General features: G+C 41.5%; 1 protein-coding gene across 3 annotated transcripts in view; it reads right to left on the bottom strand.

Annotated features, from left to right (window-relative positions):
* The window catches only part of LOC420562 (probable acyl coa dehydrogenase 6-like), an 82,226-nt gene that overhangs the window by 24,180 nt on the left and 40,688 nt on the right, over positions 1-17,358 (bottom strand). For all 3 annotated transcript variants that reach the window (XM_015281934.4, XM_025148439.3, XM_025148441.3), the window contains exons 3-4: positions 12,326-12,455; positions 5,248-5,354 (exon numbers count right to left, since the gene is read on the bottom strand). In XM_015281934.4, the coding sequence (XP_015137420.2) occupies positions 5,248-5,354; positions 12,326-12,455 (237 nt within the window). The remainder of the gene's footprint in view (positions 1-5,247; positions 5,355-12,325; positions 12,456-17,358) is intronic.

Here is a 17,358-nt window from a genome sequence, read left to right as displayed (position 1 = left end):
ACTAACTTTCCAAATACAGATTAAAGAAGAAATGCCTGACTAATAGGAACATAGAAGTAGTCTCAAGGGTGACGGCCAACAACTTGTTTCAAGTATTTGAAAAGTGACTGTTTAAAAATCAACTTATGAAGAACGTAGCATTTTAATTAAAATAAAGATTATCAAGCCAATAAGTAGATTTTACACTTAAACTACAGCAGAATTTGAAAATCTGCTTAGCAATTTACTAAAGTCAAGTGGATTCAGTCTGAAAGATATGGCTGTAAGATCCTTTGGCATTTTTTACTGTAATTATTCTCACTGATAAAGCATGGCTATGGAAAAAGGCTACTTCAATGGCTGCTTCAGTCACTCATTTTTGGCATGTCTACATTACTGACACTGTGGTGTTTATATTTCAACAGCCTATAGAATCAGGGAATCACCAAGGTTCGAAAAGACCTCCAAGATCATCCAGTCCAATCGTCCACCTACCACCAATAGCTCCCAATAAATCATGACCCCTCCATAAAACATTTAAACATTTCTTGAACACCTCCAGGGACAGTGACTCCACCACCTCCCTGAATAGCTCCCTCCAGTGCCTGACCTCTCTTGGAGAAGTATGTCCTAATATTCAACCCCTGGGGCAACTTGAGGCCATTCCCTCTCATCCTATCACTAGTTATGTGGGAGAAGAGGCCAACCACCCTCTCTCCACAACCTCCTTTCAGGCAGTTGTAGAGAGCAATATGGTCTCCCCCGAACCTCTCTTCTCCAGACTAAATAATCCCAGTTTCCTCAGCAGCTCCCCTTAAGACTTGTGCTCCAGACCCCTAACCAGCTTCATTGCCCTTTTCTAAACAAGCTCCAGGGTCTCAATGTCTTCCTTGTAGTGTGGGGCCAAGAACTGAACACAGTACTTGAGATGTGGCCTCTCCACAGCTAAGTACAGAGGGATGTTCACTTCCCTGATCCTGCTGGCAACACTATTTCTGATACAGGCCAGAATGCCACTGGCCTTCTTGGCTACCTGGGCACACTGCCAGCTCACGTTCAGCTAAGCACTGATCAATATCATCAGGTCCATTACCTTTACGCAATCTTCCAGTCACTCTGTCCCAAGCCTGTAGCATTGCAAGCCTCCAATCCAACAGGACCTCACCACTTGACCAGGAACGTTGATAGATAATGGAAAGCAGCTTGGTTATCATCTCCACCAGCTCCCTCATCAGGATCTCCTCCAGCCACATGGCCTAGGGGCAGTCTAGGCAGAGTAGTAAGTCCCTAATTGTTTCCACCTGAATCGCAGGGGGTTTGCTGCCTCCTTCCTGACTTCTCCAAGAATAGAGGACTCTACAGTTTCACAGTCACTCTGTTCACAACAGCTCCTGACTTCCATATCTCCCATCTCCCTCTGTTTGTGAACAGCAGGTCTAGCGGAGGCACCTCCCCTGGTAGGCTCTCCTACCTGCTGTATCAGGAAACTATCTTCCACACACTCTAGAAACCTCTTAGACTGCTTCTTCTGTGCTGTATTTTATTTCCAGCATATATCAGGAAAGTTGAAGTCCCTCATGAGAACAAGGGCTGGCGATGGTGCAACTTCTGCCAGCTGCTGTTAGAACACATTATCTGTCTCTTCATCCTGGTTAGATGGTCTATAACAGATCCCCACCAGGGTGTCCACCATGTTAGCCTTCCCTCTGATTCTAAACCATGGAGATTCACCTTATCATTCCCAGCCCCAAGCTCAACAACATCAGAACGCCCTCTAACATAGAGAGCCACGCCACCACCTCTCCTTCCTTGCCTATCCCTTCTGAAGAGCTTATAGCCATCCACTGCATCACTCCAGTTGTAGGAGCAATCCCATCACATTTCTGTAATGGCAACTAAGTCATAGCTTGCCTGCTGCACAGTGACTTCCAGCTCCTCTTGTTTGTTACCCCTGCTGCGTGCATTGGTGTAGATGTACTTCAATTGAGCCCTTTGCCTGACCCAAATTCCCATCATCATTCCTCTAAGCTCATCTCTATAGGGCCTGGTTTTATCTCCTTCCCAGCTCACACGTAGTTTAAAGCCCTCTAGATAGATAAAGCATGCTGTGAGAGTCCCTTCTAGGAAAGGCGACAGGGTACTTGACCTCACTGAAAGGCATATGAGGCAGCTTGTGCCAAATAAGTAACCAGGGCAATTTATTTCACCATTCAAATCACAGCAAGAGACTTAGGTTTTCTTTTCCAATGTGCTCTTGACTCAAGTCACACATCTAAGTAGATCCGACAAAAGGCAAGGTTGACTTCAACTCTGAAGGTCAATCTTATGATCACAGATAATCATTTATGTAAAAAATTAAAAACACACGTGGAATTTCCATCATCATTACAGGAAAAGAAACAACGTCTATGAAATAGCTTCAAGTTTAACCAAATGAACAATTGCTTCAAAAAACAGGAGGTGGCCTGCAGGAAAATAAAGAGATTAATTGTCAAAGTAAGCTGTAGTTTGGAGGTCAAAAGGTAAGAATTGCCATAAACTGAGTTAAATCTCATAGATGAAAAATTACAGAATCAAAAAAGATGAAGGCAGCAAACAAACATGTTTCAGCCACAGAAATAAGAAGAGAATGAGAAATAACAAATTATGCAGAAGATACCTGAAAACTAAAATATTTTACATGAGATTACAAAGAGTCGTAACATAGCTGACAAAGGAAGGCATCAACAGGAAGGACTGTACAGTGAAAATTAGTGATAACAAAGGTTGTTAGTCTCAGAAAACTGCATAGACTTGGAATACATTTGGAAAGAAAACTCGGTTTACCAGTGATACCTTATTTAAAGCCAACCTGACACAACTATTATGAAAATTGATTTTCTAGAGAAAAATCAGAAATGAAAACAGATCCTGTTGTACCCAAGCAAATAAAATTATGTTCTTAGGCAACCATGAGTTAGATTCTTTTTTTTTTTTTAAGTTGAAAATTAGGACAGAAGTGGAAATGAGGGTAAGGAACCTGGCAATGCAAAATTACATAAGGTTGCATTAATAAAGTGCTGACATGCAGGGAGGGTACTACGGAGCTTCTCCTTGGATGTCAATCTTTGATAAAAACTGCATGTTTCCAGTGATGACCTTCAGAAGAAGAGCAGGAATACATCTATGAAATGTGTTGGTGATACAAACCTGGGAGACATCACCAACAGATGACTCAGGTGTTACCCAGAAAGAAAAGGATGATTCTGAGTTTTCAAAGTCAACATGGCAAGTAGGTGCAAGTAATAAGAATTACTGCTGTTATCTTCCAATATTTTGGTGCAAAACTAGTAAAGATGACGACTGCCACAGTTAACACAAGTCACAAGCCAAAAAATTACTAGTGCTACTCATGACTAAGTGGCCCGTTTAGTTACCCTTTAAGAACACCATAATCTAGTTTCCAGATTTATTTCAAGGATAAAATCTTTAACAGCAGGTGACAAAAATATCACTTGTCATCCTGCAGTCTGTCTCACTGTAGCACTGACAATCTGAGTTCATGGGATAGACCTGAGTACACTCCAAATCTTTCTTTAATTTAATTCAAGCGTACTATACCAATTACACGAGGTAATAAGCAACATGCAACTGAAAGAATATTTGTTATTTATTGTCTGGAAGACTACATCCAGAAATTAAAAACATATTTGGAAAGTTCTGATAATCAGGTAATTTAACTGCAGAAGCATTAGCTAAAATAAATGTTGTGTTTCCTACTCCCTTCGGAAAAGTGCTTGCTGCACCTCTTTGCTGTAATACTTAATAATTACCTGCTTGCCTTGAGAAAACAATGTGATCTGGATTGAGGAGATGGACGTAGATATTGGTTTTGCTGACCAAAAACTTCTGTCAAATGTGTTGATTTTTGTAGAAGTAGTAATCTCCATAGTTTGTAAGAGAACACTATGTTCAGCTTCGCCATTCAGATAGCAAGACCTATACAGTGGTTTCTTGTCATTCTCTTTTCCTTGAAGCCCACATTCCACCATCAGGTGAGACATCTACTACAAAATCTGCTGTAATTTAATTATCTACTGCCTCAGGCACTTGAGAATGGTAGGCTGACTTGTTTGTGCTTTTAAACATATTCTTGTATGGAAACAAGAAAAACAGTTTCATGCAAAGTGACTAAATCAAAAGCTCATACACTTGACATAGCAAATTCTTCGTTATCCCTAAACAAAATAATTACCCATTCAGAGACAGAAATGACTGGAGGGGGTGAGGTAAGAATGAGGTAGAGGAACTTATTGCAAAAGTGTGATGCCATCAGTTTCAGAAGGGACTAGCTCTGCAATCTGTCTGCATTCAGTGGGGAGGTCTGTATTAAGGAAGTGCAAGCCTTGTCCATTTGAACAGGCAACACTGTATCACGTACTCCTGTAGGTTTGCACAACTAATGGTGACAGTGCAACTGGAGTACACCAATCTGGAGCTTAGACACAATGGGACAGACAGCAGAGGGACAAAAGCACTAGAGAAATCCAGGATCAGCATGACAGCTGTATATTAACCTGTTCTGCTCAGCCTACATCTATTTATTCACTGACAAACACATTCAATTTGTTTGCTTTTGGATGAATCAGATGTATGTGGCGGCGCCCAACACAAGAAGGACATGGAGCTATTGGAGAGGGTCCAGAGGAGAGTCACAAAGATATCAGAGGGCTGGAGCACCTCTCCTATGACGATAAACTGAGAGCTGGGGCTCTTCAGCCTAGAGAAGAGAAGGCTCCAGGGGAACCTTGTAACAGCTCTCCAGTACCTAAAGGGGACCCACAGGAAAGCTGGGGAGCGACTTATAGGGCTGACAGGATGAGGGGAAATGGCTTTAAATTGGAAGAGGGTAGATTTAGACTAGATACTCGGAATAAATTCTTTACTGTGAGGGTGGTGAGACACTGGAACAGGTTGCCCAGAGAGGTTGTGGATGCCCCATTCCTGGAAGCATTCAAGGCCAGGCTGGATGGGGCTTTGGTCTAGCGGGAGGTGTCCCTACCTACAAGCAGGGATGTTGAAACTAGGTGACCTTAAAGGTCTCTTCCAACCCAAACCATTTTACAGTTCTATGATTTCATGTATTACTGCTCCTAGAATATTACTTTTTTGCTTTCACCATTCCAGACTTTCTTTGGTATCTCTTACAAATGCTGACAGTAAGGGCAGGGGTCAGTAAAGCCAGGATTCCTTCCATTAAATACCAGGCAGTTTGCTAGGTTAACTTACTTGCAACATCTGATCCAGCTCCAGCTTCGCTGATTCCCAAACAAGCCACAAGATCTCCAGATATAGTTGGTGTGAGGAACTGTTTTTTCAACTCATCAGAACCAAATCTGCAACAATATAATAAAAAAGATAGGGTATTAAAAGCTTCTGGAGGTAAGCTTTATTTACAGGATACTCACAATTTTTGTTCTACTCAGTGATCAATCAGTCTGTGACTAGGTGAAATCCATCCTGAAGCCAAAGAGAGAAGGGACTTTGTGCAAAGCTATGAATCAATCTTCGCTGGAAGTCAGCCACAACCATTTTAAACAAGGCTTATGCAAGCATCTTACTTCTAAAGAAATGGGTGGTTCTAATGCTCCGAGTCTTATCGTTATGACTGCTGCTTTGAGAGCTATCAAAGATAAAGAAATGTTGGCTCCTGAGCTGGAAGCAGGATGGAGGACGCTCTCTCTGCATACCTTATGACTTGTCAAAAAAAGTGACCTTTAGCAGACAAATCTGCCAGCTGACAAAAAAGAAACAATAGGTGCATGTGATAAAACCTCCTCAGGAACCTAATCTTAGGTTCCTAGGAACCTAATCTCACTAATGAACACCCATTTCTAAAACACCTAATCTCAGCGCTCTGGGCCACCACCTGCCTGCCCTGTACACCCACATGAGGAGGACCAAATCTCTTTTTGTAATACCACAAGCCTTAGTAGAGCAGGGCTGCTACTTCTTCAACGAGATACTAGGAGCACCAAAGGCACACCTGGGGACAGAAGGGAGCTGCCGAGTCCCAGACCCTGGGAGAAATGCAGAGGCACTCCTGGATAGGGAGGAAGAACGAGGATGAATGGTCTGCAGAAGGACAGTTGTGTTGCATCCAGTCGTGAAGCAATGCCTGTCTCTCCTTTGTCCTTTCCTCTCCAAAAGGCAGAAAGGTTGCTGAGGGCCAGCCAGCTCTCCCCAGCGATGTCCCTCCTCCCCTGCAGGATGTCAGCAAAGGAGCTTGAGGGCTCTTGTGTAACAGTGCCTTTTTTATTAAGGCTCCAAGAAACAGTGACTCCTTCCCTGAAAGAGATTTTTTTTTTCTAAATTTAGCTGTTTTTACCCATTCAAAATGTGGTTTCATGGTTGATTATTTTCTTAACCAACTTTCACCAGTTTGGCCTTGGAGCCTGAATGGTTAGCTCACACTCTTGTTCTTAAACCTCTCCTGTCCCAAAAACAAAAGTCCTTAGGTTGCAAGACCTCTTGTGCGTGAGAAGAAATCCATAGCAGCCAGGAACTGGCTTTAGGTGTTTTAGAAGTAGGTGTTTTATAATTAGTGATAATGTCCCCTCCTAGCCAAGAGGCTTTTCAGGTCAGTGTTTCAACTGATCTTTGGCTCACCAGCTGCCTAAGCAGGCTGCAGCTAGCTGGGCTCTTCTACAATACTGGCACCATGCTTCCAAGGCTGACTCTTTCCGTCTGCTTTCTGTCTGCCACAAAACAGTTGGAGGCCACAAGAAGCCAGAGACCAGAGTGGGAGCTGGCAGACACTCTCCCTTCGTGCATGCAAGGAGCTCAGCTTCTAGTGCTGTCCTGGCCCATAACAATCACAGCTGCAGGCCCAGATAAATACAAGAAGTGAGCTTGCAGCGTTCCCTCCTTCCCACAGCGTACTGGGACAAAGCCCCCTGGTCTGTTATGCAGTGTTGTTGCTTTTTCCTTAGAACATGATTGTGTGTGGCCAGCTGAGAGCACTCTTTAAACAAAACAAAAGAAAAACCAAACCAAACCAAAAACAACATAAAAATTTAGATTATGAGACAAGCTGGCAGCACTGCCTATTAGGGATTCCTGGCAATGCTTACTGATGCTTAAAACCTCGCCAACCTTTAGTTATTTGAACAGAGGATTTTCATGACAAGAACTTTCCTCAGAAAATGTTTTGGGTTTGACAGCTTTGTTTGCTTGTTTTAAGTTCCAGAAAACAGTTCGGCTCTTCCCAAAAATGAGGCTGGAGAAGTTGTTATTTTGTAATTAAAAAAGTAGTCTGCCAATGCTACCATCAGAAGATCAAGCTCTGCAGGAAGGATATGCAGCCCAGCAAATGGCCAGCTATTGTGTTAGAAGTATATTGCTTTTGTTAAATTCTACCCATCTTAAATACATCCTGGAAAGGTATCAGGTTTGCATAAATGCAGTGTTCACTTCTTTCCAGTTTAACAGCTCCAGCATAAGAAAACTATGCAATGAGACTTACTCTGACTCAAGACAGACCGGATTATGTCTGCTTTCTGAGCTGAGATCATACCCTCGAGCATAGGGTCCCACACCATTAACTATGAATCATTAACATCCATCTCAAAGTCATTTTCATGGAGGTGTGTACCTATAGAGACATACACAGAGTCTATGGGCAATAAACTAGAGCTCCCTGTTGATGCTGGGTAATCCAGAAGTCCCACATGTGAAATTCTAACACATTACGAACTACACGGAAATGGTCCACGCTTAGTAAGTAACATTAATAGAATGTCATGAATATGGACACAAAAATGACAGTGATATACAACCTCATAAACTGTGGGTAAAAGCTGAAAGAATTATGATGAAATACAGATGTTAGAATGTATTCTTGATCCACCCAGTTTTGTTTATGTGCTCTGCCAATTAGAAAATGGCAGCCAATTTTGTTAATCTCAAACACATATAAAATATTGTTTCTGACAGGTTTGATTGCTACATTGAATGAAAATATGTCTATTGCACATCACTGTTCTGACTTAATTGGGCAGATATTCACCTTGTTAGAGCTGCAGATCTCATTCACTTTTGTTTCTTATGCTTCTGAGAGAAAAATGCTGAGCTGAAGTGAATTAATTAAATTAGCAAAGGAGGTTCTGAGTAGAACTGACATTGTTTGATTCACGATTAAGTGCAAACTGAAATTTTGAATAGGAAAAACTGCAGGTAGCTCTAGCACAGCTCTCACCATTTGATCAACTGAAGCTTTCTTGCACGGGAGCTTAAACATTCGAGAAATATAGCCTACTCCAAATTCTCATGTGGTTCTCTGAACCTCTTGAAAGGGAATATAATACTACCCCTGAAAACAAGAGGCTTCCTAACCAGTCATTTCAAGAAGAGCTGTGAGAGAAAATATTGATCCTGATGCACATTCATGTATTCAATAGGGCTGAAGCTAGACATTAATCGTGCAGCAACTTCAAAAGAATTATTCAACATCAAAGCAAAATAAAGCGAAAAAAAAGCTTTCAGGTGATCTATGCATTATTCTATATTATGTCAGCAATGACACAGGAATTTGCTCATGGACTTTCCAGGAATAGAAAGAGGATTTCCTTCACCCGAAGAAGGTCACTCTGACCTATGATCACTTAATAGTGACAGGTGAATTTCTTCCAGTTTCCTTTCTGTTCTGCTCCCAGACTTGAACTATTAATAATACATTTGCCACATGCCATGCTTTTGCATGATTTTTGTGTATCCTGCACAGGCATCCTACCATCTAAGTCTAGTCCCAGCTCAGCAGTACCCCTTGGGCCCTCAACGTACATGGAAAGAAGCAAGAGAAGACAAGAGGCAAATTCTCCTTACAGGCAGGGAAAGAAATGCATGGGGAACAGCAGCAAGCTCAATCAGGCAATAGGAAAGCCTCCTTAGGATCAGCAATTTGGCTTTCAAAGGCTTTAAAAGAATCCACACAGCAATCAGCTTTCTCTCTGTGAGTCCCTATTTCAGTTGAGATAAGAAGACATGCAAGTTTAAAAACACCCACATTTAGAAAACTTATTTACTTATCATAAAAGACAGCATAAGGAAAAAAAAAACCCACAGTAAGAAAAATACTCCCAGTTTTTATCAAGACTTTAAGCTTGAGTTATTTGTAGACTTTATTAAATAAATTGCTCAGCTCGAGATGCAGAGACATCCTGAAAAGAATACAGATGGGAAGCCCAGGAGCCCCTTCTGACTACTCTAGGAGTTCTGGTAAAGAATAATATACGTCAATCTTCTATTTATTTAGGAATGCACTGAAGTATTTATTGAGTTTTGCACTGAAGTGCAGGCATTGTGAAAGGGGAGTCAAATGAAAGATTACCTTCTTCAGAGAATGCAGTTTTTGGCTTTGCTGGTGTCCTGCTGCTCCCCCACCAGACAGGCTGCAGCACGGCCAGCTGTCACCAGAGCCTACAGCACTCTCAGAGAGAGGGACAGCAGTGTGACACTGCTTTCAGAGAAGATAGTTAGGAAGCAGCTGCTTGGCTTCACACTGCCTCAGAGTACCCATATCACTCTGGTCATGGAAGCTCTTCCACCACATCTGCACCCAGATGTGGACAACCTCTAACTTTCCACAGGACTTGCCAGCACAGGCTGCTCCACCCAGTGTGGGCACACTGCTTCTGGCCTGTGTGCCAACTCCAGGCTTGGGAGGAATTAGCTTACAGCTCCTGCACCCAGAAGGGCACAAAGGAGACCTGGAAAAACAGGACAGTGAGCACTGGTGGTAGAAATATTTCAGATCTCCTCAGTTGGGCTTCTCAGCTCACTTCTCTGTTTCTCCTCACTCAATCTGCAGCAGTCTCTGTGATGGCTCAGGACAAGGCCCAGCATGCTAACAAATTCAGTACCAAGTGACACGGACAACACAGGATTGCTGAAGAAGCACAAAACCGAGTTTCCCCTGTGCTGAGCCTGTGGGCAAGCCGCCCAGCTGTCAGATCACCTCTTCCCATTTTCACCATTTCCCCAGCTGATTAAGCGGATAATCCAGCTTTCCAGAACCGCTGTTCTTACTGTCAGCTGTAACTTATTTCCCTTGCAGCGAACAGGAACAGAGACAGTAACGTCTTTGTGTTTTTGACACTAATTCTCAGTCACTGTTCAGCACAGAGAAAGAGTCTGCAATGCGTAGGTCGATGAAATAGAAAAGCACTCTTCCCACTGAAAAGTCCCAGCTAGCCTTACTGTCTTCCTATAAAAAGTAAAGTTTAGTGCCTGTTGATGAGATAGAAGAGCTTTATGCTAATCTGGTATCGTTATGGATGTGTCACACTATTGGTTTTTTTACAAGCCCAGGGAACAGCATTTCATTCACTGCCTCAGTTGAGAGCTGCTTCCTCTGCTCTGCATGTAAGCATGAAAGCAAGAGAGGCACTTTATCCAGAATGCATTTGAAAGATCTGACAGAGAGGTATGTTCAGAACCAGGCACATCACAGGCCAGGTCACTGTTGACAGAACATTATGTATTTTGTTCTCAAATTTAGAAGTGCTACTGCTTCACTTAGAGGAATCTGAAAATAACAGAGCAGTCAGTCTGGGCTTCTTTCAGTGAAGCACAACTATTTTCTCCTGCAATTGTCTGCACAATAGAAGTGCACATAAATCAAAATCTGCAGGGTTGCTTCCAAGTATGATCACACATATAGCCTTCTGAAGGTTGTCAGTAAAAAAAAAACAAAGAATGAAGTGAAAGGTGGAAAGACCATGAACAGGCAAGCAGATACGAGTAACATTTTCAAAGCCTGCTTAATGAAACCCAAATTTAGGAAAGTCAACAAATGGCTTCAGTCTTCTTTTAAATTATTTTTCAGGGTATGATGTTTGATTTTGGCGTTACTGTTTACTTTGTGTACCATCAATGCATCATCTATAACGACACTTAGCTAAAAAAATTCAGATTCAAAAATTTCAAATTCACTTTCTGATAACATCTTTAGGATTTCACTAACACAAATGTATGTAGTTTCATCTCTGCACCAGAACAGAGCAACATAAAGCCAAAGAATCTGCAGTGGAAGAAAATTCTATCTTCTTTTACCCACAGATTTTCCTAAAACTCTGGGAATAAAAGGCTATCAAGAAGGCAAGGTCTTTTAAAATATTAGTGGTTTGGTGTTTGTCGTATTTTTTTTTCCTCCATTGGACTATAAATAAGCTACTGTTGCGACAGACATAATGACCTCCACAATTTCAGCAAGATTTTGGTGCATTACACAAAGGAGAACAAATTTTTTAGAAAGATATTCTATGGTTAAGATCTCCAAAGTCACACGTGGCTAGTAGAAGAATGAATGAATGGATGGATGGATGTAATGGGAAGAGAATCCAAATTCCAGTTGGATTTAGAAATGTTTTCTCTAACAGAATGGACAAACAAATAAAACCAACCAACACTGAAAAGCTTTTCTGTGCAAGTACTCTGTTATATACCTACTTAGTGCTGAAAAAAATCTGACTTCATAATCACATTTTGAAGTTAATTCCCACCACCACCTTCCAGAGTTTTTGGATGAACTCATATCCCAGGGGCGAACTGCTGGAGCAGTGTGTCACCTCCCTCTAGTTTTGCAGACTGTTTTGAGGCAGAATGCCTGTTAAACTATGAGGTCAAGATGGAGAAGTGGGCAACTGCTTCTTACTGAGGGAAGGGAAAAAAAAGAGTACGAGAGCTTGAGTGATATTAGGTGATAAAAGATGAACACTGACATGAGAACAAGAGAAAAAGTATGATGAGTAATTGACTTGAATGGGCGTGTTCAGGCAGCATGATACAAGCTAAAATTTTAGCAGGATTTACACCAATCCTGATCATTATTTCTGAAAAGTCAGAGCTGGCAAGGAACACCTTCAAATACTGGGAAAAAAAAGCTAGTAAATGCTAAAACATGATTAGACTCATTCTAATAATTACAACTAAATGTGGTCTTAGTATGACTGCACTGAGATATCTAGCTAAGAAAAAAACGTACTAACATGGATTCTGGAATCATGACTGTTCAATTGATTCTAGCACCAAGGTTCTGTGTTTGGAAACAGATCACTTACTATTAAACAGAGCCTACCTTTATTACATAATACTGTAATATTAAAAATGTGCATTCTCTCCCCTAAATTAACCTGTGTGAAAGACAGGTAGAAAGCACATCCACTTCTCAAGCTTTACTGATGAACAGCTACAACATAATCTGGGCAGTAACGTTTTTTCCTACTCTAAAACGTGTGGCAGGATGTTTTTTAAGCTTAAACACACAACAGCTTGGGCTTTAGGCTAAGCTAAACATTTTGAAAGTTACCTTGTTAGTGCAGGAGTGGCCATGCCAGCTTGCACCCCAATAGCCATAGGGATACCTCCACACCGGATGCTTCCCAGCTCCTCTGCCACTGCAATGCTGTAAGAGAAGTCCAAGCCCATTCCACCATATTCTGGGGGAATAAAAAAAAAACAAACACAAATCTATCACACTGATGTTGTATATTCCATGGAAAAAAAAAACATCTGTCACAATGATGTTCCAAATTGGTATAAATGACAAGAAAAAAAAATACTGCTACTGCAAAAACTTGCCAACTGCAATTTACTGCTAACTTGTAAGTATTTGATTTTATAGAGTTCATTTCAGAAAAGTGATGTCACAGTTTTCTTTATAAAACCTGAACTTAAAATTCCGTCTCAGGTCACCTCTGGATATGTTACGTATTATCATTACTTTTACTGGAAAGGGCAGAAAACAGTAATTGCTGTTGAAAATGACATCAGTAGGAAAAATCACTTCTTCTAATGAAGAAATTACCACAAAGATGTGCTTATATTATATTTGCTCTCATCCCCCATTGTACTCAAGTGGAACTATCTTTCTCCCACTGAGCAACCAAGTTAACACAAAGCAAGACCATGTGCACATGGTGTCCACATGTGAAGCGGCCTCTGTAGCTCTAAACTCGGTGTTAAACAGAAGCACAGCACCAAACAGGCATACTTCATATCCTGGCACCTGGTTATTGCTGTCATTAAAGCGTTTTTCATTAATACATTGTTGATGGCCCCGGGCCCAGGGCGTTCTTCCTCCCCGCATTCCATTCTGCAAATTCAATTAAAGCGGATATTATTCTTCATCTCCTTCCCCAGCCCGGCACTGATAAACCCCCACGTAGAGTAACAGAACAGTTCTACGCTTCTATGATGGATGAGGTAATTTCTATCTGTATTATATAGTTTTTATTCCAGAGGAAATACTGTGTGGAAGAGCTGGCTGTTGGACATCATTAGTTGACTGAGTAGTTCTGATTACGTAGTTTTTCTCCTTTTTAATCTATTTACTCATTTGAAGACCAGATAAGAAAATGTCAAATAAACAGATATACGGTTTCCCTCCCCAACACAGGGCAAAGGACCACCTTCCATTACCACTTGCTAATGCCAAGTACTATCTGAACTCACTTTCCTTCTGATCTTCTTAGATATTTTCAAAGAACACCATTAATTAAAAACAAAAACATCACAGTGCACACAAACACGGTGCTTTGTAAGCTATGTGATCTATTTCCTAAACTCACAGAGACTGCCTTTGTGCATCCTTTTCTACAGAGAGAAGGGAAATGATAAATGGAAAAGACTGAGTGTGAAGTTTAATTTTCGGACTGAATGGTCTGGATGAGCAGAATTACACAATAGTTACTTTTCAAAATCTTTATCTAAAATAAAGCATGTTTCTTAAAAACATAGGCAAAATTTAAATTCCTACCAGGAGCTGCAGCAGTGCAGTGAAAACACGGTAATATGGGAACACCTTTAGCATAGTAGATAATCCAATCCAATTCCTTCTTATAACTACAGGAGAACTTTTAACCATTTAGTACTCAGCACAGGGAAGCGAGGGGCCAGCTGGAAAACTTACAGTCATAAAAGTACTTTCCTGATGAGGAAACACTGAGCAAACAGGAAAAGCACCAGAGTTGTAATAGATGGCCTCAGTTTTGGCACTACACAAACACTTTCCACTTGATTTTGTTTTGTTTTTAATTTTCTAAAATAGTTCATCGCTTTACTGCCAAACTGCAGTTGTTACTGATTTTGTCTCTTGTTTCACCTACAAAGCATTTATATTCCTTTCTGTGACATACTTTCAGAAATCATGCCCTTTGTTCTATGATTTACGCAGAGCAAGTTCACTAAAGGGATGTACGCACACAGCAGACCCTAAAGAGAATGTTTTATGCAGATGTGTACCTTACACACATTCCTTCTTTCTACATTAACTCATTATATATTACCACATAGCAGACTTACAATGTTCTCGTTTAAGAGTAGGTATTAAATAGTACATTTCAAAAACAAAATGCTGCAGAAGGTCAGCTCTCAAAGTGGTGATATTCGATGAATTTCCTTCTTAACTGAAGAAACAGTACAAAGACTCAGAAGCTGAGAAGCTGAGGGGGAAGCCCTAACAAAGAATCACAGAACCACAGAACGGCTTGAGTTGGAAGGGACAAAAATGATCATCTAGTTCCAAACCACAAACCATGGGCAGGGCTGCCACCCACTTGATGATGGCACTCCAAAGACGTTTATTGTTGGGATGGACAGCATAGGAGACAACCAGAGAAGAAGACAGGCAAGAAGGTTGAAGCACGCTGCAGGAACGCTACTCAAGAGGCAACACCTAAATGTGTCAATTCTGCTCCAGAAGCCAAGGACAAAAGCGATTCACGGAGAAATGTACGTGCTTGATTATAGGGAGCACTTCTTTTGAAGGTGTCTTGGGAGGAAGACTGACACCATCCTCACCACCACACATCCACACTGCACTCACCATCGCTGAGACGGCTCATGGCAGCCCACAGCTTCCTCAAGAACAAGCACTCAGCTCACACCAAACTGAACTGCTAGATCTCCTTTCCGCCCCATGAAGAGATAACAGTGAATGTTGTACGAAATGAATGCTTAATTCTGAAAACAGAATTTTTACTGTTGGTGGGCAGGAGGGTTATCTTCACCAGTTCCATATACAAAACAATGCTTTCTACAGTTATATATACAGTGCTGCAATGCTACTAGGTTGATCTAATTTTCATTCAGAAAAGCAGTTAGTGTGCCCAGTATCATTTTTGGTGAAAAATCCATGATTAAGGCAATCAAACCAATTCCAGATTTGATTGGTTTTGCTATATGTAATTATTCACATGTAAAACATTTATAGGGTAAATATTTCATTTAAATTGAATTGAGTGATGTTGAGAGAACTGTTTGGCTATATTTCCATAATTTGCAAGAAGTACTGAAAGACCAAAGTGAGGCAAAACCAGGCAGAAAGTCTAATGCACCAACATATTTATAATTCAAAACAGGTAGAAAAGGGCAACTCTGCCATATTCAAATTGTTGCTGTTTCGCTGACAATAGCACAACTTCCCACTGTTAAACAGATTCATATGCTATCTTGTCCATTGTTCGACTTCAGGTACTTACACGAGAAAATTGAATTATAAAACTGAAAATAAGCACACGTGAACATGCACATAAACAGAAGTTCTGCACTGCAGCCCATGGGAGGGACCCGTGCTGTACCAGGGGAGAAATGTAGGAGGGAAGGAGTGGTAGAGACAGGTTGCAATGGGCTGGCTGCAGCCCCCACTTCCATTCCCCCTGTGCTATTTGGGGATGGGGGAGGAAATGGAGGAGATGGCAATGGAATGAAGCTGAGCTTTGGAAAAGAACGTGATGTTTTGTCTGTTTTATCTTTCTTTTTTTTTCCCCTTGCTATACAAATCTATTTTAATTGGCAATTAATGAAATTTATTTTCTCTAAGCCCAATCTGTTTCAATCATGATGGTAACTGGTGAGCAATCTCCCTGCCTTTATGTCAACAATGTGCTACACTGGTAAGTACAGTAGACATTTTTCTCATCATGTAAAGGTAGGAAACTCTGTACAAAAACAAATAGAACAGCAGGGAAATGCACCGCATGGTCCTGGGCCTAGCTAGAGGCATGGACATGTTTAAAGAGGGTCTACGACACTGCGTTAAAATGCCAGAGCAACGTATTTCAAACCAGTGGCTCACAGCAACTGCACCAGTTACCCTCTGATGATCAAAGACTCTCTCACAAACCAATAAGCCAGCCTTATTGTCTAAATGGTCATGGTCATGCAACACAACTAACTGCCCTAAGCACCAGCAATGTGCCATCTGCAAGTACCTTCACACTCAAGATAGCAGAGCTCTCCAGAAATCACAAAGAAAACCTAAACTGTATATAAACATCATTACAGGGAAGGGAAGGCTAAGCTGCAAAATACTGATAGCATGAAAGAAAGAAGCACAGGGAACAGTAACTGTGTGAAAAGATGCAGCAGACACAAAAGAAATATGAAAATCCAAGATTGCATGTTGCCCTAAGCACCAACTGATGCATCAGCCCCAACTGAGAGAAACTTGATGCAATCATTGCTCACAGACCCCTCAGTCTTTTTTGCCAACTTTTAAGCTGATTCTTTCTCCCCTTCAGAACCAACCGAACACCAACTTCACAAACATCTACTTAAACTGTCCTGCAGTTTCTTTTTTTTTTGTCTCTGAGGTTAAAAAGCACAGATCCCAGTTTTTATATGTTTGAATATGTCAGTCCAACTGAATACCACAGCATGAAGAAAATAGGAAACAATCACACGGAAAAATGAAATCAGGAGGTGTGTTGGCTGAATATCACACCTCCTGAGCTCTGATGGCAAAGTCATGCAACTTCTCATGTGGTTTCTATTTGGGCGAGCTCATAAACAAGGCATGGCATTAAACAAGGTTTCAAGAATATCAACTCCGCAGCCTCCTGCTGCTTGCGGCCAGCACCAGCATGAGCTGCCAGGCCCCTTCCACACACTGAGCACACACACTGCTCCGACACACTGCATTTGCACCCATCTTAAGTTCATAGAATATCCCAAGTTGGAAGGGACCCAAAAGGATCATCAAGTCCAACTCTTGGCTCCACACAGGACCATCCAAAAATCAGACTAGGCATTGGGCTAAGTTTGTAGATCTATAATCCATAGTCTATGGATTTGAGTTTAATTCCCTTTGCTCCTCTCCAGCTTGAAGGTTGCCTCCCTTCTGTCAAGCAGACACCTGTTACACCAGCATCCTTCAGCAGGGCATGTGCCCACCCAGTCCTCCTGACACCACCATAAACGCTCCCAGGCCCTAAGGCCTGCCTTCAGGCAATCCGTTACCCCACGTACAGTGTGCTTGTGCTTCCAATAGAGTAACTGCATAGGTCTCAGCCACCTTCTTTCAAATGTCTCCATTCATTCTGAACTGAGCATTAATTGATT

This window comes from Gallus gallus, chromosome 2, assembly GCF_016699485.2.
Source record: "Gallus gallus isolate bGalGal1 chromosome 2, bGalGal1.mat.broiler.GRCg7b, whole genome shotgun sequence".
NCBI lineage: Eukaryota > Metazoa > Chordata > Aves > Galliformes > Phasianidae > Gallus > Gallus gallus.
The sequence above is the reverse complement of the archived record's forward strand: the minus strand, read 5'-3'. Positions and strand labels throughout refer to the sequence as shown.